The 17825-nt window shown below is 39.7% G+C and overlaps 2 protein-coding genes across 2 annotated transcripts in view; both read left to right on the plus strand.

Moving 5' to 3' along the window:
• The window catches only part of LOC310989381 (protein tweety homolog 2-like), a 29673-nt gene extending 18897 nt beyond the window's left edge, over positions 1 to 10776 (plus strand). Inside the window, exons 6-14 of the mRNA XM_083976417.1 lie at positions 837 to 909; positions 4186 to 4255; positions 4376 to 4431; positions 5950 to 6042; positions 6126 to 6218; positions 8005 to 8147; positions 8279 to 8464; positions 8542 to 8620; positions 9973 to 10776. Coding sequence (XP_083832543.1) covers positions 837 to 909; positions 4186 to 4255; positions 4376 to 4431; positions 5950 to 6042; positions 6126 to 6218; positions 8005 to 8147; positions 8279 to 8464; positions 8542 to 8620; positions 9973 to 10053 — 874 coding nt within the window. The 3' untranslated portion in view covers positions 10054 to 10776. The remainder of the gene's footprint in view (positions 1 to 836; positions 910 to 4185; positions 4256 to 4375; positions 4432 to 5949; positions 6043 to 6125; positions 6219 to 8004; positions 8148 to 8278; positions 8465 to 8541; positions 8621 to 9972) is intronic.
• A 2053-nt stretch (positions 10777 to 12829) lies between these two features.
• Positions 12830 to 16721, plus strand: LOC310989671 (charged multivesicular body protein 6-like). Its single transcript, XM_083976810.1, has 8 exons — positions 12830 to 13060; positions 13479 to 13588; positions 13931 to 14018; positions 14518 to 14604; positions 15016 to 15081; positions 15393 to 15473; positions 16142 to 16217; positions 16320 to 16721. The coding sequence occupies exons 1-8, from the start codon at positions 12995 to 12997 to the stop codon at positions 16367 to 16369; spliced, it is 624 nt and encodes a 207-aa protein (XP_083832936.1). The 5' UTR covers positions 12830 to 12994; the 3' UTR covers positions 16370 to 16721.
• The last annotated feature ends 1104 nt before the right edge of the window (positions 16722 to 17825 follow it).

A 17825-nucleotide genomic window follows, 5' to 3' on the forward strand; every position in this document is an offset into this window, starting at 1 on the left:
GAAGCCATCCGCAGCCTTTTTACATCCATCAGGGGGCCAGTTCTTCCTCTTTTTACTCAGTTTATCTCCCTCTCTCTATCACCCCACTTTCTATATGTAGCTTCTGCCAGCGTTCACTTAGAAAAAATGATTAATCGTCACAATATTTTTTTTTATTTTTTATTTTTTCACATCAGCCACCTCCACCATGTTATAACCCTCTTGACCCCATAGCACTTGTCAGATTAAAGGGGACAGGGAAAACAAGAGGTCGACAAACTGGAGCTTTTGATTGACAGCAACTCTGCTTGGGGATTGACAGCTAATACATCCATGAGTGATGGGAAGTGCTGCCAATTAAAATGTTGCTGGTGAAATCCAGCAGAGCGGCAGCAACAAAAGACAGAGCTGGAAACTCCCAACTCTGCCAATAGTATTATCTCCAGTTTTGGCCTTGTGAGACCTCCTTTGAACAATTCTGTTGCTTCTGTCCAACTTATTTCTGAACAGAATGGATCTTTTTTTTATGAGTTGAAAACTAACAAGTGAATTCAACAAGGAGTCATGAGTTACTTTATTTTCATATCACCCCATAATAAATTGAATTTCAGCTGCATGGTCTATCCTACGATGTACCAGTAAAAAGTCTGAGTTGGGCCTCTGTCTTCGGGCAGAAGGAGAGTAATTCCCGAGCAAAAAAGCTTGAAAAGAATAAATCAAATGAACTGGGTAGAAAAAAAAAGGGGCTGAAGATCGCTAATACAAAGACAAACTGATTCATCTACTTCTCCCCATGTGCCTTTGTCTTTGTCTTTGTCTTTATCTCCCTGTCACCCGCTCTTGCTGTTTTCCTGCAGGATCATGGCTTTTGTAATGCTGTCTCTGATCCTGAGCTGGGCCTCACTGGGAGCGGGCACAGCCACTGCTGTGGTAAGAAAACAATGTATTCTTAAAAAAAAAATATTTCTTTAACATCTTGTCATACTTGCTTTTAATTAATTGTTTCTTTTATGATCCGACCGTCGGATGCACAGAGCTGGGGCTTGTAGCACTAAGCAAGATCAATGTATTATCTTGCTATCTTAAGGCTTTACTCTGTTTTTCCCCCCTTATCACGTAGCTGGGTCACTTTTAACCGTGTTAGGTCACCATGGCAACCTATGCTGCACGGCTAACTTCAGAGGATCAGATCTAAACCTGTTAACCGCCTGACTGCCGACCAGTCAGATCACTGGTCAAACTGGGTCATCATTCCTACAGGAGATTTACAATAAAGAGCAACAGATACTTTAGTACTTCAGTTTAAACAGGTTTTCTACAGGTATGTGTGCACTTGGGTTTTAATCCAGGGTTTCTAACAAAGTAAAGAGCCACGTAATGAAGATTATTGCTGCATTATAATTGCACGAAGATTCTTTGATTCTCAGCAGGATCCCTTCTTTTAAACTCTTATTCCATTGCTGCAGCTCAGAATAACACGATAAGAGATGATAGTGGTGATAATTGGAAAAAAAAAACTCTGCCCTCTGTCATCTTGTATAAGAAAAAAGTCCACACACTTTTTCCCATGATTCTAAATGCTACATTTCTATCAGTTAAAACTTATCTTAGACATAAATATCTCTTCTCCTCTCCCCTTACTGCTCTGCTTTTGCAGCAAGGCTATTAATTCAGATTTTTTTTTAGTGTGCAATACACGTTCGTATTAGTTATATGAAAAACACAATTTAATAATCCCAGTCTGATATACAGCCCTAGCATGAATTCATTCTGATAATCTGTTTATATTCTTGTTAAATACCACTTTCTGTTGTCATTGTTTCATCTCATGCATATAAGTCATTTTGGCGACTCCTCCTTTTTCGTACAAACACACGGATAGCTGGGTAGGTTAACAAGCTTCATTGTAAAGGTCAGACAATGTTCATGTCAGTGAAGCTGAGATGATCCAGGCCCCATGCAGAAGAACCCTTAGACAACTTGTAGGACAATAGTGGTTCTTGTATTTAGCTTCCTCTCTCGTGCAATTACTCCCAAGGGTATTGCTGTCTAGAACCATATGTTCTTGGACATCTCTCCTGCTTATAAAGTGTTTGTTTAGCTTACAGCCGACTCTTCTCTATGGTCGGCCATGCAGTAAAGCTGATTACAAGTCCCCAGACTTTTAGCTTAATCAACCCTTAGTCCCAACATTGTAAACTAAGCTGTTTCTAGTATTAATTACAAGCTCCGCTTTTTTTCAGAATCCCCTCTTTTGTCATGTTTAGGTTTATTTTTCTCTCAGTGCTCCATCTTACGGACAGATTGTTCTCTCCCCCTCATGTGTTCAGAACATCTGGGCTTAGTGTGTTTAATGGAGCCCCATTTAGGGAAGCTGTCTGGGTGCAAAGAGTAACCCCTTGCTTCCAGCCTTCCGTCATCCTGTCTCTTCTCCTCGATCTTCTAGCCTCCCGCAGAGCGACTAGGCATCTGCGGATTATCCCACAGGATTTTGCATCTGGACAGCTGTTTGGAAGTGAGAGCAGGGAGAAGACACAATGGAGGCAGACTGAGAGAGGCTGTTTTGAACCTTAAATTAACGACACGGGTGTGAAATGCAGACATCTGTTGTGATTCATGATGAGCCTCTCCGCAGTTGTAAAGCCGGAATACCAATGTCTCGGACTGCGCCTGTGGCTTAGCAAGGCTCATTATCGTAGAACATGACCCCGCATTAAAACCTCTGACCTCTCTGTCCATCTTATCCCAAATAATTGAGTAAAGCCTGTCTCTAGCATAAATCTTTATGTCACTGTCGGTCTGTTACATCACAGGTGAGCTGAGGTAAATTTTCTCACCACCTGTACCCACCTAGTTATTAATAGGTGGTTCTAGTCCCCTGCACAGACGTGGATTATCAAAGAGCGCAGCCTTCAGTAATGGAATTTGAATGTGGGACAGTGTGAAAAACAAGCAAGTAAACTTGTTGCACCTGTACGTCATTACTCAGAAACCGCATGGTGCAAAAAAGAAAAAAAAAAGAACATGGTGCATCTTGAAAGGAAGGCAGATGATGGTGCTGTCCCAGAAAATGCTCATAAATGTATGCATATTTGATGAGACGCAGCATAAACAAAATGTCCCCACTAGTATAATGAGATAGAGATGAAGGGTAACATCTAGCAGCAGCGCTGACGTGTTGCTGCACTTTTTTTTTTTTTTTTTTTTTTTGAAAACAAACGCGATTGCGGTCAAATTCAGAGGGCTGTTGATAATCTGAAAGTAAGTTGGGTGAAGTGAAAAATCCTTGGTTGGGTAGGCCCGCTTTGTGTTTTGTGCTCGCCTTATCGTTGTAATCCTGTGTATTCTGGTTTTGTTTCATCCTGAAGCGCATCATTTACTTCTTTATTGATCACTGGTTTGTTAGAAGCAGGTCAGCTCATCGGAAAATCCTTTGAGCCGAGCTTTAGAGTGACAGCCTGTAGAAAGATACTTTTTGATACATAAAAAGCAGTGGACACAAGAGTGCATTAGGAATAAATGGCACAGAGCTTTGATGTGTGAGTCTGCAACACAACAGACTTCTTGATCCCTTTGAACTTAATCAATTTCAACAGTAGCCTGTTATTTTCACCAACTATGAATTATGCATGTGCGTAAGAAATTTCTGTTTACTTTTGTTATTTGCCTTTTTTTTTTTTTAAATTGCCATCTTTTTATGTTATGGGGGAGTCTGAGTGCAGTGGGGCTATGTGATCTTGACCACTAATTGTTTATGCATGCACATTAGCAGCTCTCCATGGATGAATTAAAGAGCATGAAAATATTTAGTCGATTTCATCCATGGTCTGCAAAGCACGGCATTCTCTACATGGTCAATAAAGCCTGAGGTTTGTAGATACATACCACACATTCTTCTGTGTGTGTCTGTTTATTACATGTTTATCTATATTAGAAGGAGTGTGTTATGTATGTGCGTGCGTGCAGCTGTACTACACGCATGCATGCACATTTGGAGAAAATGTTGATAAGAAGAACGTATAAACCAAATAGTTTGTGTTGCTAAGGCGATTGTCAATAACTGCCCAGTGGAAAAATCAGTTTTACTCAGTAGCAGCACAAGAAATTGGATCTGGTTCGTGGCTTGAATAAATACTGTGCTTCTTTTTTGATCTTGCATACCTTGCAAGATTACAGAATGGTGTTGTTGTTGTTGTTTTTCTACAGGGCACCAGTGACTTCTGTGTGTCTCCAGACAAGTTTATAGTGAACCAAACCAAGGATTTCATCAGTGCAGGTAATTCTTGTCTACACACTGAACTAAACAAAAACCAGCTCCGTTACTTAATCTTAAAACATGTTGCTAATCTCCCTCACTGTCTCCCCCCTCTCTCCCCCTGTTCCTCTCACCCTCCAGACGTTGCACACTACTATTTGTTCTGCAGTCCGAATCTACCAAACCCCTTCCAACAGGTATTGACATGTAGTTATTTACTGAGACCCATCTCTGGAAAATGTAATGCTATTTTAAAATGAGTTTTTCCATATTAGTTGCTAGGCAGCTAGCTCATTATTGGACCATTATCAGAGGGTGTTCTGAAAAAAGGAGCCCCCCCGATGCCAATTATTCCTCTCTCTATATATAATATACTGTATGTATATACATATGTTGGCCTGCCCTATCTCCTACATTAGTGCATAATGAGTTAAGCGACATGTTCTCTTCTAACTTATTCAATTTACTCCATTTCATGCTTGAAGGCGGCGCACTGTACATAGATGTACCCAAGTTATGTCGATTTATTTCTGAGTTTGAATTCACCTGCATATCAATGTGTCTTTTCAAAGAACCATTTACACCCTTCACGTATTCCAAAGAGGTTAATTAGTTGTGCTTAAAATGCAGGGACATTTATGATGGCCTCGAAAATAACTATGGAAATGACACAGCTGTCACGCAAAAACTGTACAGTGTGAGCATCACAAACCTGGAATTTAATTTAGAGCTGCCACTCAAAGAATCCTTTTATTCTCAAGGCCTAGTCGACTCAGACACATAACCTTGCAAAATAGGCACATAACCCTCAGTCGCCTGTCATTATACTTCACAAACAGAATTAGTTTACATCTGGATGTCGGTTGCAAATTAGGCATTAAGGTCTTCTTACTGTACGAGACCCGGTGCAGTAAGTGATGATTTGAAAGGTGAGTGGTAGACAAATTCATGAGCAAGACAATAAAGTCGGCTTTCACGATCGCCTAATGTAACTCTGAACCCAGTGTGGAGCACTGGGGAACAGAGTGTGCCCATTCACAGTTGAAAGAGAGAGAGAGAGAGAGAGAGAGAGAGAGAGAGAGAGAGAGAGAGAGAAAGGAGGGGAGGGGAGGGGAGGGGAGGGGAGGGGAGGGGAGGGGGGTAGTTCTTTCTTGGGGATGGCATTACTTACCAAACACACTTGTATGCCATCATTTCAAGGAGAATTTAAACTAGTGTGTGACCCCATTATTTCTTATGCATTATATATTTTTATTTCAAGTGCAGTGCTGTATCTGCATGGCATGCATTGAGCATATTCATGGAGGCTAAATCCATGACCGATGATTATTAAAACCCACGTGCTTAGTTATCGTCGCAGTATCCATTTAGAGATTAAAAATGCTTGTTAAGTAGGTAAGGATAATCTCTCCTCAGATGGCCTAGTTGATATAAATATTGCTCTTTTGTTTGTGCTTGTGATTGGGTGGCAGGAATGGGAGGAGGGACAGTGATCGGTGGGCGAGACGGTTGGTGGTGAAGGATAATCTGGGCCTATCTGTCTGGGGAAAAAAAAAAGTGTCCTATCTGTTAAGCGCATTATAAGGCCTTACTTAACACCAAATTACTTGTTGACATGCTGTTTCCCAAACAATGCTCCCCTTAATATGATCCTCTCATTGTTTATGGTGAATGTCTGGGTGCGTGATGATGACAGGTGATTATTTTGTTCACAGTCTCTGACAATCTGCCAGCGCTCCCTGACCACCATGCAAATCCAGATCCAGGGCTTGCTGCAGTTTTCGGTCCCTCTCTTCCCCACTGCTGAGGTAAGTGGCTGTCTGACATACTGTTGCACCAGACTGTGGAGAGGTGTGTATCATTCTTTTCCCTTTTATACCTTGTTATACAGAGAGACCTTTTGGGGATCCAGCGATTGTTGAACTCCACTGAGTTCAGTCTGCACCAGCTAACAGCCTTGCTTGACTGCCGTGGGCTACATAAGGTAAGGTCAGATTCCAACCAGGGTTCCTTTTTTTAATAAGGCTGCTTTGTAGCACAGCTCAAAGCCACTTATAGAGGACCGACTTGACTGATTTCCAACCTTATCGCAATGTACTTCTCACACACTGACATGTTTATATACTACAATTGTCAGTACACTGTGTAACTGCGAGACAGTCTCTATTTACCGCCCCCACATCTTCCGACTTGAAAGTTAAATTTTTGTTTCGCAGGTTTCAGATTGTCAGAGTTTTATCTGGTGAGGGAAATAAGACATCACAGCGCTGAAATGAGCTTTGTGCTTGTGTGATTTTCTCATGTAAACCACGAAGGCGCTCTTTCACGCAAGAGACACGATCGCACCTGCTGGCAACAGTTTGGTCTGGCTGTGGTGAACCACCTGTGAAGAGGGTGCAGGGGGAACAGTACAATAGAAACAGCTTCAAGGCGCTCAGTGAGAATTCTCTGGACAGTGACCGGCTCTATACACACATCAATTCAATCGGACATTACACAGACTTTACACTAGGTGAGCTGGCAGGGCAAAGCCCGTTTAACTGATTCAGACATTTGCGTTGTCATGGTTCTCACATAGAACTCCTCAGGGTAATGTGTAGATAAGCCCAGGGTTGCAGTGCGTGTGTGTGGAAGCACTCTCTCTTGCAGCTGTGATTTCAACATCAGATGGAGACTTTCAGATAAATAGAGTGTGGACATTTGTAATAGTCTCCACCGCATGAGAAAAGGTTAGGTGTAAGGAGAAGAGAGAAGAGCTTATTCAAAATGTCACCAGGATGATGGTTTATTTAGGGGTGTGGTGTACCATGCATGCCAGTCATACAGTAACAATTATTTTCATTATATAGTGAGTATATGTTAAATGTTGTAATGTTTATACACCCTGGATAAGTGATGACACAGTGAGCAAATGTCAACACTGCTCTCAGAGCCTGTTAGTCATTATTCAAGCGAGCATGTCAAAAGCAAAAACAAACAAACAATTCATTTAGCATGGATGTCATCAGAGTCGCATGAGGGGCTCGGCAAAGAGAGGCATTATGCTGTGTAGGAAGTCAGTGTGAAAGAGCTCGCATTTAAAATTGTTACCTTACGTTCATGGTCCTGATATGGACTTAATCAATCTATTTGGACTAATCATTTTCAAAAGGAAAGTGACTGACAGCTGTTGAGCAAAGGCACAGTTTGTTTGTATTATCATTTAGAGAGGTTAAAGCAGAAGTAAGCGATCCGGTCGTTTTGGCTAACTTCCTGTCAGCGGATGGAGTTAGCAGTCCCCGCCCTCGTCCCTACATCACCACATGCACGAGCATGCCTTGGCTGCACACACGGAGAGGACCGCCTCTTTATGCCGTTCTCTCTCCTCATTGGATAAAGGTTGTAGGATACAAGGAAAGTTTTCTCCTCGGTTTACAGCAGAGCAGAGTGACTGACAGACCCGTGTTTCAGACCAAACACTTTATGTAAGTGATTGCTGTCGGAAGATATAACTATTTAAGACTTAGATTAACACAAACATTCCACTTACTTCTGCTTTAAGGGAATCCAGGGAATTGATGAAAGTCAAACAAACATCCCCAAAATGTGGATGTGGTTTGTCTGTAAACCTCATTAGTCGTGATTAAAAAAAAAGAAAAGGAATACATATATTTATATACAGTACACTGATGTTTTTTCCTGTCTGCTAGTAGAACTGTGAAAGGGAATATTTTCACCCACTGCTGACAATAACCGGCTGTACTATATATATTGTGTGTCTCTCTGTCTAGGACTACCTGGACGCCCTAATGGGTGTGTGCTATGATGGGGTGGAAGGCCTCCTGTACCTCTCTTTGTTTTCTCTGCTGGCTGCCTGTGCACTCTCTGGCATGCTGTGTGCGATTTTCCGAGTGTGGACACTAATGGGCAGCAGGTCAGCACTGAACGACCCCCTTATCCCATTACGTGCTGCCATCAGTGTACTCCTGCAAAATGTTAACGCATGCACTCTCTCTGTTTCTGTCTTTGTCTGTTGTTGTGTGCGGGTGCGCCGACATCATCCAGGGATAAAGAATACGATGACATAGATGAGGAGGATCCGTTCAACCCTCAAGCGCGGAGGATGTCCTATAACCCAAGAAGGTCCAACATCCACAGTTTCTGTAGTTATACCAGCAGCCTTGGCAGCGAGGCCAGCCTACATCCACCTCCACAATCTGCTTCTAATACCATGCCACCACCTGAATACATGTAAGATAAATGAATGCGGACAGGAGTTTGTATCTCTGTGTTTCATCTCTTACCACCTTCCTTTCCCTCTGTCACAGGAATCAGTCCATGCTGTTTGGAGGGAGCCCTCGATATGAGAACGTGCCACTGATAGGGAGAGGATCCCCGCCTCCCTCGGTGCGTTGGCCCTATGGGCCTCTAGTGTCCCTAGTGTGATGACGATGATGGCAATACTGACCTCAACACTGCTGCAACCTTAACAGAAAGCATGCATGCCAGCACTGTGAACATAACAAGGCATTGCAAATGTACTCATTGGGGCTTTAAGTTTCTTTTGCAAATGGTGGAAGACTGCTCCCTGCTGGCCGTTGTCTGAAATGCACTCTGTAAGCAGGCAGACAGGTGCTCTAACCACTAATCTCTCAGCATATGCACATATCCTTTCTCTATTGGCCTGGTTACAAAGTAATGATTGATACTAATGCACACGTTGACGTATGTTTAAAATAACTGCACTTCAGGGTTGAATAAAGACAGCGCTGCTGCCTGCTCGTCCTCACATCAGGTGTCTGCCTATTTCTTTTCTCTCTTTTTTTGGCAGAGCTCATAGTGTGTGATGTGTCTCTTGAGCTGAAGCTAAGTAATAGATAACACTGGTAAATCCACTGTTAAAGTTTCTTTAAAGTTAAGTTTCTCTTCCATTAAGTTTTCTGTTTGCATGGCTGACTCGGTGAACTGAACTGCAGTCACAGCATACCAAAGACTTGAAACACCTTTTGAGAGAGAGAGAGAGAGAGAGAAAATGTGGATCTTTGTTAAAAAAAATGTTTAACATTGCTCCTGTGAGACACATTTTTAACAGGAATGTTTGCAGTATGAGAGAAAAATGTGTTTACCTTTTTTTTTTTATTATTATTATTATTATTATTATTTAGGCTACTTTTTGTGAACCAACTCTGCAATGCAGCTTACTCCTGGCTTTTCTCAATAACGTATCAACTGCAGAATATTAACTACTGTTATATAACTAACCCCTTTTTACTTTCATTCTTTGATTCAGACACTTAAAAACCGTAAGTTTTCCTTTGTCTAACTTCTTTCTGATATCGCTGATTTCATTTTCATTTCACTCCTTCCAAAACACTGTGTGAATTTATCTCTGTAACGATGCTTGCTACGCAGGATGTTCAACCTCTAACCTCCCAAACCCATCTCAAAGCTTCATACAGTGTCAACTGTGTGACCTCTGACCTGCTTTATCTGCAGTCTGTTGAGTGTGAGTTATCTTGTGACAACCCCCGCCCCCGACTCATGCCCTGTGTCTCCGTTTCATCTGCTCTTAAACTCCCAGCGATGTTAAAGTACTGTCCCCTGATTCCACAACCTCCTCATCAAAGAGCAGCTCATAATCAGCACAAGTGCTCCCTAAACTTAGATTAGATCACATTATTTTAATGTTCATCTTGATATCTTGTGATGCTGTTAAATGCAAATGTGCTAAAGTGTTTTTTGTTTTTTTTTCCTTGCAGTATTCGCCCAGTATGAGGACCACCTATCTATCTATGACTGATGCCCAGATCAGACACTTTGGGACTGACTTCCAGGTGTAGCCTGCCACCCACTGGAAGGTTTTTTTTTTCAGAGAAGCACCATAAGAAACTCCGTGTTCTTACCAAAGAGACTGTCTTCATGGCACAATCTTGTTTACGGGAGCATCAGCCCACCGTCCCAATTTGAGACATGAAAGCAGGCCAAATGAGGCAATGACCTCAGTTACTTCAGTGCAGTCAGTGCTCTGAAAGCCCTGCATGCAGTTTTGAACAAAAAAAGGCCTTTACAGGTTCGTCTCAAGACTGTTTTTGTTGTCACGATGTGTGGAAATACTGTTGCTCAAATGTAAGCATTCCTGTGAGCCAAATTAAGGGTGTTTGAACCGAATGAATCAAAATGTTTTATTCGCTTTTCATATTTTCATATTTCCTGTTGGCCTGCGTGGATATGAACATCAATATGATCGGTATTTTGATGTGAAAGGAGATGGTGGATTTTGGCTAATGCTAAGACAGGCTCTTACTGTCCCTACAGTTTGTCGGTGCTTTTGTTTCCTTTTCTACATGTGTAACTGCCACATTTAAGCATCTCTTGGTTCTTGTTGTAACACTGGATTGCAATGTATGATGATGTGCTTGGAGGAAGTATCAAATAATCATAGATGGGGGCTTTGTTGTTCTGCTACGTTTTGAGACTACTGCATCCGCATGTGGGGAAATTCCCTTGGACTAAATAAAAGTTGGACATAATGTGATTTGATTCACATGCAGGCATTTATGACTGTGCTGTGAGACAATGACAGCAAACAAAAAGATTAAAACAAACTTTTTAGTGTGTCTGTGCTGTGTTATTATCATATAAGATTGAAGTATGCTCTCAGATCCCTCAACCCTCAATATCTTGTGAATGAGAATCTGTTCTTTAGATTGTTGTTTTCTATGTTGGAGGACATTTCAAATTAAAATAATGTTTGACCATGAAATGTTGTATGCAGACGTGTGGGTTATTGGCACTCTTTACTATTAACAGGTGTTTACTTATTCTTGTGTTGACATTCTGTTGCAAGGACCTGTAGCACATGGACTTGGGATGTTAAGTAGCCTATCCGCTACCTGATGAAATGTAGGGAAATTAGGGAATTTAAGTAGGCCTATAAATTCCCAAGAGACAAAATGCTACAGGCCCCACATTGGCTAACCCAGTGGTTCTGAAACTTTTTTACAGCAAGCACCCCTAAATGACAAAAAAAATGACATAAAATAGACGGCAGACCCCAAATGGACAACATTTTGAAACAAACATCAGAAATAGTAGGCTACTTATATTTGTTCTGAAAATCCTATCGCCTACTTTTTAGTCAATGTAGCCATGTTCAAATTAGGCTCAATGGTATGAATTTTTGGAAAGTTAGAGAAATTTCTGGGGGAAAAGTAGGCTATTTCTGCGTCTGTCTATCTATCTATCTATCTATCTATCTATCTATCTATCTATCTATCTATCTATCTATCTATCTATATCTAGGGTGAATTCGCCTAATGTGGGACACTGCCTAATGTGGGGCACTTAAGCTTAAATGGGTGTAGGTCTATAGCAAAAGAAAGTTAATGTAAATGTGGTCTCACACAAGCTGTGATATTGCATTATCAAAATCACATGACATCTCAAATGTCCAATCATAGATTTGGGAGGGACAGGCTTCAAACCGGAGGCACCCTGTGTGAAGACCACCAAAATGCTAGTTACTTAGGGTTTGGACAAAAATAATGCTAAGGCCATAATTTATTAAAAAAAAACAAAATTAATGCAATTTTTTTTGTCAAAATGTGTTTATAATATGATGATGCATTAAAAAATATCTTAATATGGTGTAACCATTCTCAATATTTAGAATTTTGATCAACATTTCTACTGTCCCACTTTAGGAAACATGCTTTCCTAAAGCGGGACAGGTGGTTCTTCCTAATGTGGGACAGTGCTTTTCCAGGTAAAACTAATAGGTTGAACAATAACAATGGTTGTTTACATGGTTTTATTGTTATAATGCATTGTTTTGAATATTTTACAACAAAAGAAAATTATATTTATTAACTGGAAGTGGTCATAATACTGTTAAAGGGGTAAATGGCTCTGATTTGTTTTCTTTCTTGTTTCTAAATCTTGTCTTTTTTGATAATGTTCATGAAAAATGTTGTGTTTAGAAGTAATCAAAGGATAGCACATTACTGATTAATTAAATTGAATGTATTTCAGATCACAGTGGCAAAAAAGAGTAAGGCAATGAGACAAAACAGGGAAAGAAAACATGGGAAAAGAAAGGAAAAAATAAAGTGTTTGCTTCATATCGCAATATACACCAGAAGTCTAAATTGCAAAAAATGTCCCACATTAGGCGAATTCACCCTAGGCGAATTCACCCTATCTATCTATCTATCTATCTATCTATCTATCTATCTATCTATCTATCTATCTATCTATCTATCTATCTATCTATCTATCTATCTAGGAGGGTATCACAAAATTATAATGATAAACTTGAATATATTTTAGGCTATATTCATGGTCGCTGTCCACGGTGCTGACCCTGGAACCCCAGAACAGTCGAGAGCTGTCCAAGGTACTCAGAACAACAGACGTAGCTACAAAGAGGATAAAGTGTTTTACTTAGATGTTTTGTTGTTGATTTATGTAGCATACGTGCTGGCGATATCCGGCAGTAGGTGTTTAATTTTTTTTTTTTTTTTTTTACTATGATATGATATAAAACTGTTGCATCAATTTCACTGGCACTGGGTGATGTTTGAGAAGCGAAGTCGTGAAGGTCCTTGCTCGCTTGCCGTAGAGAATACGGAAAAACTGTGGATATGGTGGTCGTCAGTTAGCTTGCTAGCCATTTCAGGCTGTTGATTATTTGGGCAAAAATGTTCAGTTAAGAGCATAGGTTAAGAGCGATAATTTTGCAGGCTGGTGACGTAAAGGGCGCGGCGGGGATGTGGCTAAATAATGGGAAACGTTTTTGGGAGAAAGAGTCGACCCTCTCGTGTAACGGAACAAGACAAAGCCATTTTGGTAAGCTCGAGAGCGGCGTTAGGTGCAGATTAGTCCCGTTAACATGGACACAAAGCTAGTGTTAGCTAAGTAGTGTTAGCCGATGTGTTTACCATTTAATTTGATATTCCCCAGCACTTGTGTCTGTTACAGCTGTTGTGATTAAAAATAGACCTGTGCTCTCTAATGCGGTCGAAGGAAAGACATACAATTTGTTAAAGGTCGTTTTCTAACTTAAATGTTACTGACACATTCGAGGTTATTTATTTTATCCTGAGAAGTGTTATAACAGGAGTAGTGGACATCATATAAGGTTGTAAACCATAGACAGGAGTGTCAGTGTAGTGCAGTTTGCAGAGTCATTAGTTATTATATCGATTGTGCATTTATAGATAGTTCCTATATTGTTATTTTATATCCCTGGCTCTGTTTTCCTCAGCAATTGAAGCAGCAGAGAGATAAACTGAAACAGTACCAGAAGAGAATCACCTTACAACTGGAGAAAGAGCGACTCCTTGCAAAGCAGTTGCTAAAAGATGGCAGGAAAGAGTGAGTATTAAAAAGATAATACCACTCAGGCATTACTATACTGTACTCTAAAAAACAGAACAGAACAGCCCTCATGTAAATGGTTGTATTTTAGACTGCATATAAGTATTACAGTAGTAAGGTGTACCTAATAAAATGACAGCTGGTGTGTCCTATACTGTATGTAAGAAAAAAGAAGACAATCTCACATTATATTGACACATTTGAAATTGCATGAAGATGCAGAAGCATGATCTAAAGTTGTATTTGTTTTTGTTTTGTTTTTCTATATGCAGTGTTACGCACTATATCAATACCACAGGGAAAAAAGCAGATGTTATTCTGTCTGATCTGTTATTCCAGAAAAGCGCTGCTGCTTCTTAAGAAAAAACGATACCAAGATCAGCTGCTAGACAAGACTGAGAATCAGATTTCAAACCTTGAGCGCATGGTAAGTTTTCTGAGACTGTTCTATGTGATTTCCTCATGAAGATATTACCAAGGTGTACTGCTGTATTATAATTCAGGAACATTTAACATTTATTGCCTGAGTGGTTGTGGTCTCTCGGTTCTCAGCATATTCCTCCACTAGAATAAGTTTACTATAAGGCAAACAGTGTTATTTAGATATCAGATTAATATTTGATGCATTTGTTTTAAAGACAGAGTAAGGATTAAAAGGCCTCTGACTCATTTCACATTAGTGATTTGTGACCTCATCTTGTTTTGTGCTGTACTGTTATGATAATGCAACCATGCACATTGCCAAAATCTAAACCTTAAAGAAAATAGAGAATAATGGATGTGACTGCTTAGAAAAATAAATGTAGTAATATGTACTCATCCCAGTATCATTTTTGAACATAAGGAGCTACTTGGTTGTTTTGTTTGTCATGCATGTCTATAACTTTATAACAAAACTTTATTTTTATGTAAATATTTGTCAACAGGTTCAGGATATTGAGTTCATGCAAATTGAGATGAAAGTCATCGAGGGGCTTAAGGTCGGGAATGATTGTCTGAAGAGTATGCACGAGGTAGATATTATTCTCTTTTTGTTTTCCTCCCTTTTGTGTTGAGAAATAGGCTCTTCTCTTTACTGTAATGATAATAATAATAACGATAACCCCAGAAGCTTTAGATATGCCTGTGCACACCTTAACAATGTCAGAGTTTCCACTGATAAGCAGACTTTCTTTAATGTGATCTTTGGGTGAGGACTGAGCGGCGCAGAACGCTTGGGGTTGGTGTTAGCATAGCTGGCGCTCACTGTTTGAAGATTAAAGGATTAAGATGATTACAGAGGTGTGAGTACCGCACATCCTTGGATACAGTATACAGATTCTGCTCAGGAAATTTGCAAGTCAGCCAGAATATGTGAAAAACACACTTTTCATTCAAATGACTTTTCTTATGTAATGTGGGCTGTCTTTCCTTGTGTGTGACAGATCATGTCAATAGAAGATGTGGAAAGAATCCTGGATGAGACCCAAGAATCAATTGAATATCAAAGGGTAAATATTGCTCGATGTTGGTCCAAATAGACCTGCACAGAGCTACGTCTACTTCTCTCTACTTTAAATGGATGCACTAGAACTCACTATATGAGGATTTTTAAAATATAATTTGAACAATATTTTTATTTGCTCATTGATTTCCTCACATTACAGCATTTGGAGTTTAGAGGACCGCTCAAACCTATGTTCTCCAAAAGATCGCAAAAACTCATGTTTGCCCACTGATAAATATAGATGCATTTTCTAAGTCGGAAAAAAAGCAGAGCTGTCAGTGTTCTGTCAGCTAACACATTTCTTTGCTCTTGCAGCAAATAGATGAAATGCTGGCTGGAGCCCTGACGCAGGAGGATGAGGATGCTGTTTTAGCAGAGCTGGAAGCTATCACTCAGGTGGGTGTTAAGCTGCATGTTCAACCTTTATTAATAAAGAGAACATTTGCTGAGCATGCACGCTTTTTTTCCCCTCTAACACCCCACTGCATGTTTATAGATACACACTTTTGGTTTATCTGTTAGGATTAAAACTTACATTATACATTCCCCTCTTTTGTGATCTAATTATTATCAACATTTTTACATAATCTGTCAAACAACACAAATGACCCTTGAAAACAGACTACAAGTTATATATATAAACCACACAGGTTGTATGACAAAGGAAATAATTGTTTACACATTTGTGCTTATACTGTAGCTGAATTCAATATCAGAACAAAACTTAAGTTGAGTATCACTGATGTACATTTCCGTACAAGGCATCAGTATTGCCTCTATCTTGTTCCTGCATCTCAGTACTTTCATTCTTGTATTACATTTTCTTTTGGTCACTGAGCATGGCTCAGCAGCACTCATATTGAAGTATACATGGTGTTTCAGGAAAATGTGTCATTAATAAACACAACTCGAATTGACTTAAATTGACAAAAATTGTGCAAACCCAATATCACTGACTTTTGAAGCGCTTAAAACAATGATTTTTAGTTAGACACCAGAATATTTTCTTATATATTGCCTCTCTTGCTGAGCGCTTGCAAAACCTTCACTGTCTCAATCCCCAGGGAGAAGATGTAACACTTCCAGAAGTACCCACTGAGCCAATACCAGAAGTCCCAGAGGCAGCTAAAGTTGAACCAGGTACTATCTATCTTTTTATTCATACGGCAAAGCATTCCTTACACAGTTGCTATATCTGTATTTGATACTGACTTATTATATTTGATTTACTTTGTTTTCTAGAGAAGAGAGAAGCAAAGGACAAGCCAGACAGAGAGATGCTGGCAGCATAAGAGACTCAATTACTGGTTGATATTCAGCTTGGCTCTCCGACCTGTCCAGGGTGTCTTTGATGGATAATCTGTTCATTTCAGTATTTCATCTTAAATTCTTCGTAGCTGAAGGTGGGACCTGCAGACATCCGTGCACCTCCACACATTTGACTGCGTGTGTACTTTGGTTCACTACTCCCCTGAAGTATTTTGCATAAAGGAAGTGTAATATTCTGTTCCTCTGTGTCTGACTTAGCAAAGCAATGTCACATTTTAACTGTGGTGGTTCAGACATAACTGGATGACAGGACACATTTTTTGATGTTTTACACATTAAATGCAGTCGTTTTACATATTAAATTAAGCTGTGGCAACAAAATAATGTCTTGGATTTTCTTTGACAAGGTGGTTCCCTTCCTCTATCTACTGTGTTAAAACATGGGGTTTCATATTTCATAAAATAGCAGTGTCTTGCGTGACCTAGAATTTCCAGAAGGTGGCACTGTTCGCCAGCTTTTTCTTGACTCAGTAGTATAAAACAGGTGTCTTCACTCGCATCCCATCAGTGAAGTGTGTGTGGTTATTGACCGAGAGTAGAAAGCTCATGTTGCTCATATGTGGGAGATGTTTAGACAAGAAAGCCAATATAGTATTTACAATCCTACACCAAGTGGGCACTTAGTCTCTAATTAGCATGTACAATGAAGCTAACATAAATTATCCACTGTGAGAAAAACATCACCTATGGTGTTACTGAAAACAGTCAGAGTATGACTGGCGTGCAGCCTTATGTAATTCAGTTCTATACGTGAAACAGTCTTTCATAAATTAGAAGGACAAATGCATTGAACATCCTTTGCAGGTTACTCAGCAGTGTGCGCAGACGCTCTAATGGACAGGAAACAGATCAAATGCACCACTCTGGTCCTCTGAAACAGGTGGAAATTGGGCAGTGTGAAGCAGGGTGCGTACTGAAAGCCTTTTTTGGCTGGTTTTGTTTCCTTTTTGGCTGTTCTTTGTCCAAATGATGCATGAAAGGAAAAAACCAAAACCAAATATATCTTCTTTTTGAAATACACAGAGACAAAATTGCATGACATATGCTTTATACAATTGATTTATTGTTTCATAGCATATGGATGAATTATAGAGAGGGTGTGTCTATTTAATGTCATCATAGCACATACTACAAAGGTGTGTTATGGTGATAAGTGAGTGAGTAGATATGTAAATATATAATGGTTATTTTTTCCCCTTTGGAAATCACAATATTTGAATGGGCTATTTATTAATTTACAATGACTGTATTAGTATTATTTTAAAAAAAAAAGTAGTCTGAATTATTTTTGTATACGGTAGTTATTATTATTATTTTTTTTTAAATATATTTTGAAATATATTTATTTAGCCAAGCTTGCGCACAGGGTGGTTAATAATAAGTGTTTTTGATTCTGTTGTATTTCGGGCTTTTATTTTA

Source organism: Trachurus trachurus (assembly GCF_905171665.1).
Source record: "Trachurus trachurus genome assembly, chromosome: 8".
Classification (NCBI taxonomy): domain Eukaryota; kingdom Metazoa; phylum Chordata; class Actinopteri; order Carangiformes; family Carangidae; genus Trachurus; species Trachurus trachurus.